Source organism: Agrilus planipennis, unplaced genomic scaffold, assembly GCF_000699045.2.
Source record: "Agrilus planipennis isolate EAB-ADULT unplaced genomic scaffold, Apla_2.0 scaffold1847, whole genome shotgun sequence".
NCBI lineage: Eukaryota > Metazoa > Arthropoda > Insecta > Coleoptera > Buprestidae > Agrilus > Agrilus planipennis.
In genome coordinates this window covers 1-4,733 of record NW_020440499.1, presented here as the reverse complement: position 1 = coordinate 4,733, position 4,733 = coordinate 1, and the positions used below count along the sequence as shown (strand labels likewise).

Sequence of the window (4,733 nt, the reverse complement as noted above, 5' to 3'; positions counted from 1 at the left end):
GAAACAATTTGTCCATTTTTCATAAAAATTCTTATATTTAATTCATATCCTGTAAATTTTATTCTTTTATTTTATAATTCTCGAGACGTATATTTTCATATTGGTTTTATATATAAATAAATAAAATTACAAAAAACTAACATATACATAGAAAAATTGTATTATTACTCATATGTCCATTACCTATAAATCGAATATTTCCGACAGACTTCATCCTCAGTCGCCTATCATATTCTTCAAGTTCTAACTGGAGTTCTTTTTTCTTTTCTGGATCAGCACATTCTTCAATTTCTTTAACTTTCGAGTTACGTTCCTCTTCGTCAACTGAATTTTTCTCGAACTCTCGTTGACACCTGGTGACCAGAAGTTTACGAAAATTAACATATTCTTGACCGTCCTTCTTCCTAACTTCTTCGCTATTAGGTACCTAAGAAAGAAAAAAAATTATAAAAGCGAAATAAAAGAAAACTAATGATACGTTACCTGCATAAGGGCAAGCTCTCTGCAGAGTAGGGCGTAGGCCACGGAAAAATTGGGTTCATCCACAGCCTTTTCAAACACTAAATCGATGACGCCTTGCAATCGTTCACATGTATCAATTGTTAAACTCTGGATCTGCCCCAACAAGGTTTGAAACTTCTGCGGCGTTAGTTTATTCAATATACCACGAACTTTTCTGTACAGTTGCTAAAAGAGTATAAAAATATTGGAATTGGAGAAATCAGCCAACTAAAACGCCATGTACAGAGTAATGATTAAAATAAAGTGTCAAAAAAGTTCTAAACGAGCCAGCCTGAATACCGATCGTATGTTAACGGGAAACCACACAGTAAATGCTAAAATACAAAGATGACAGTTTACTACGGTTGAACCATTTAAAAATGTTACTATGCTACTGTTTCTGTGCATTGTATTGCATCAATTAGTGAAACAATTTATTGACGAATGTAGAAGCACAGGCAATTCTATTCACAGTACAAAAACGCCACCATAACTTTAAATTTCGTTAGGTGGAGCTGGGACTGTGATAAATGTAAATTTATTTTATGTAGCAATTTAATTTAAATTTACAGTTAAATTGTGGAATTTTAGAAACAGAAGTAGAAAATACGGTAGAAATAATAATATAAAAAGCAGAGTTCTTACTTCAGTCTTTTTGTCATCTTCAGTCATACTAGCTCCCATAACAAGTCGAGCCGGCCTCCATGCATTCTCAGTCTCGTGGAGTTTGACGTCCTCTTTAACGGATATGGACACTTTAATAACACTTTGTTTGCCACCTTTATTGGCACCACTTGGTTTACCCGATTGGCTTCCTCGTTTATTAACCACCTTAGAATAAAAGTATTATTTCAGTTTTGTCGTTCGAATGATTCTAATTACAACATTTAATTTTTCCTTGATAATTCTCTTCAGAATAACAATAGCAGCATGGAACTTCAGTTCACTACTTTCATCGATTTTTATGTAAAATCATCATTGAGAACGAAAAGTATAAAGGAGCAAATAAAATAAATATATGTTAATCCTTACCGGTCCTCTTTGTGAAGATCCCCTTCCGGGATATGTACCGGCACCACTACTAAATTGCGGAGCAAAATCCGGAGTATTTCTCACAGCAAACCTATTAATGTCACCGATTCTCTAAACACAAAAAAAATAATAAAAGAAAATGTCGATTATCAACATCTTGGATAACATACCGCTCGATCATCGCAAACAAACAATTCAGGAGGTATCCTGTACTTTTCAGGTTTCATACGACTCGCCGGAGCATTTTTTAGCGATAATAAATCTTCCAATGTATATACCTTTTTTTTTTCTTCAGAAATTGGCACTAAATAAAAAAAGAATTTATTTATCTCAAATTATTAATAAATAAATGTTAGAAGTACTAACAAAAAACGTTGTTTGTTCAATTTTCTTACCTTCCTTGTATGTTGTATTATTTTTAGTATCTATTACATTATTGTGGTCTATGGTTACAGGGGGAGTCCTGTTTGCCTTATTTTTCGCTTGAACAAGTTTGTCATTAGCGATGACGGTAGCGCGATCTGTTTCATCGCGCGATAACGCAGGGACCGCCGTCGGATCCACGGGTGCAGTAAAAGCCACCGGTACTGGAGCCATATTCGGCACAATGGAGGTAACATCGACTCTTGATTTCGCGGGCATCGTCGGTACCGAAGGAGAGGGAGTAGACGTCGGCAGCGCCGCGACGTGATTATTGTTAGCAGCCGACAACGGCGTTGACGCCTTTTCAACTAATTTTTCGTTTGTTATCTTACTATTCTCTACGATCACAGTAGTATTGGTGTTGACGAGGTCGACAGTTGCCAAAGGCAATTTGTTGCCATTTTCGGATGTGGCATTGTTCTTCGTGGCAACAACAGCGTGTGCAACGTCATCACTGAATGCATCCATATCGGAGCCCTGCTTGAGTTGACCTTTCTGATTGAGCTCTCGCATTTTGTTCGTTTTGTTGTTTGCCTTCGCAGGTTGTGACTGCGGAACGGGCAATGGGGTGACTGTTTGTGGAGGTTTATTTGCATTGCTTGCTGCGGTTGAAACGAAACCACCCCCACCACCAGTCGCCTGCTGTTGCTGTTGATGATTAGCCTGTTTTTGGTTATCTTTGGATTTCTGCGCTGCATTTTGTTTAGATTTACCACCTGTTAAACAAAAAATGACACTTATTAGTCTACAGTGTAATCCGCAATAATAAAAATTATTAACATTAAACGCAGCATAATGACATTTTAGAAAAAGATGAAGCCAAACTTGGCACATTGTTCTATCTTGCATATATTTATATGTTCGATATTAAAGCGCACTGTTACTGTACAGTGTATTACATCAACATTTTCTCTTTGATGAATATAGCGAGCACAGTCAAAATAATTTTCACAGTACNCATTTTCTCTTTGATGAATATAGCGAGCACAGTCAAAATAATTTTCACAGTACTAAACACCACTGTAATTACGGATTCGTTACGTGGAGCTGGGACTGTGAAAGCATTAGAAACAATTTGTCCATTTTTCATAAAAATTCTTATATTTAATTCATATCCTGTAAATTTTATTCTTTTATTTTATAATTCTCGAGACGTATATTTCCAGATATATATCATACTATTTATTTTTCTGAGAGTACTTACACAAATATTAAATCTACAAAGCAACTACTTTTTCTTTTAAATTATGAAAGATTACTAAATTATATGGCTAAATACAAATCATCTACCAAGTAAATTTCTAAATTAGAATCATCAAACAAATTATTATTTAATGACAGCGCAATACTTAATAAGTACTAAATAATTTTAACTAAATTACCACTTTATGTAATGCATATCGAAAATTAGAAATTAATTACATTTTTACATCGTAATGTTACTGTTTGCAAAAATAGACTGTTTATTACAGTTTAATTATAAATATGAATATGAACCACTACTTGACCTTTGAGAGGTTAAAATAGAGATCCCACTATTGACTTTCCATCTTATTTAAATATATTATTTGAGTTTATGCTTAAATTTTAGTTGAATAATTTTCTAAATTCAGAAAAAAGAATCAGCAGCGAAAAAACCGAAGCTACCAACTATACGAGAGACAACTGACCCCTACATTTTATAGGACACAAAAGGTCAAGACTACATTTACATAAGTTTATACTAAAACATTCGTATATTCCTTTTATTCTCAACGAAGGTTTATAAAATGTATCTTTATTTTGTAATACATGAAAATTTTTATTATTTAATTAAGCTAGTGAAATTTTATTTTGTAAAAAAAATGTACAAGTAGGTGCCCATATTTCCTGGTAAAACGACCATTAATTTATCGTCAATTTTGGTAACAAAACAAGTCAGTATTTAAGTAGCCTTTGCCATAAAAAATTGTTCACAATACCCAAACATTGCTTTTATTTTAGTGACAATGACGACATGAGATGATATCATGCCAAAATTACGACATTGAATGTATCATACGCATACCTATGGTCATCCATGCGTGGGTGATCATTTTAAATCAACCAGCATTATCGAAATCGTCATCGTTTAATAATGAAAATAACAAGTCTTGTTGTCAACGGAACGGAAGGAAATCTATTTTTGTAAAACTTCATTAGGCACAACAACCGACAACTTTAGCAAAACGTTGGCGGTTGTTTTTGAATAAATAATTAAGTTTAACTCCCCCCTTTGACTTTGAGTTTATTAGGCGCACTTGCACAATTGATTGGTATTTTAATATTTTCTTCTTTTAAAGAGGAGGAGTTCCAGTGCATATCTATATTTTGCAACAGACAAAATAATTTATAATAATTGTTTTTTAATATATCCAGAGATTTATTTATTTTATTTTACAATTCATGAATATTTAACAGCAGTTACTAATTATCAAGTAAAAAACTGGTAAAACAAAAACCAGCAACTTTCTTTTTGCATAAACAAAATTACAAGTACAAATATGCATATGAACCAAACAAACAATGTATTTGCACATATGCGTCATAAAAATATGACAACTGTTTTTACATGAAAAACAGTCAAACTTTAGATAACCCGGCGCTTCCCTACGATATAAATTTTATCGTGCCAACTGGCGACAGAGTTCGCTCAGAAAAGGTAAAAAGGAAATCGGGAAAAATATCATTTATAATAATAATAACGGTTGACACCGCAGCGTATCAATGTAGACTACCGTTCAGTTCTAAGAAACCAC

At 33.5% G+C, this 4,733-nt stretch overlaps 1 protein-coding gene across 1 annotated transcript; it reads right to left on the bottom strand.

The window, feature by feature from the left end:
• Positions 1-109: 109 nt before the first annotated feature.
• On the bottom strand, positions 110-2,693 carry LOC108743859 (eukaryotic translation initiation factor 4 gamma 3). The gene is made up of 6 exons (XM_025979728.1): positions 1,929-2,693; positions 1,704-1,837; positions 1,534-1,644; positions 1,147-1,332; positions 484-687; positions 110-427 (listed from the first exon to the last, which is right to left on the bottom strand). The coding sequence occupies exons 1-6, from the start codon at positions 2,467-2,469 to the stop codon at positions 137-139; spliced, it is 1,467 nt and encodes a 488-aa protein (XP_025835513.1). The 5' UTR covers positions 2,470-2,693; the 3' UTR covers positions 110-136.
• Between the last annotated feature and the right edge of the window lie 2,040 nt (positions 2,694-4,733).

Bases quoted from the DNA above. Each gene is read 5' to 3' on its own strand.
- LOC108743859 (XM_025979728.1), bottom strand. From the start codon at position 2,469: ATGCGAGAGCTCAATCAGAAAGGTCAACTCAAGCAGGGCTCCGATATG. The intron at 1,838-1,928 runs GTAAGAAAATTG...TTTTTTATTTAG, and splicing joins TAATACAACATACAAGGAAG to TGCCAATTTCTGAAGAAAAA. The intron at 688-1,146 runs GTAAGAACTCTG...ATACTCTTTTAG, and splicing joins AAGATGACAAAAAGACTGAA to CAACTGTACAGAAAAGTTCG.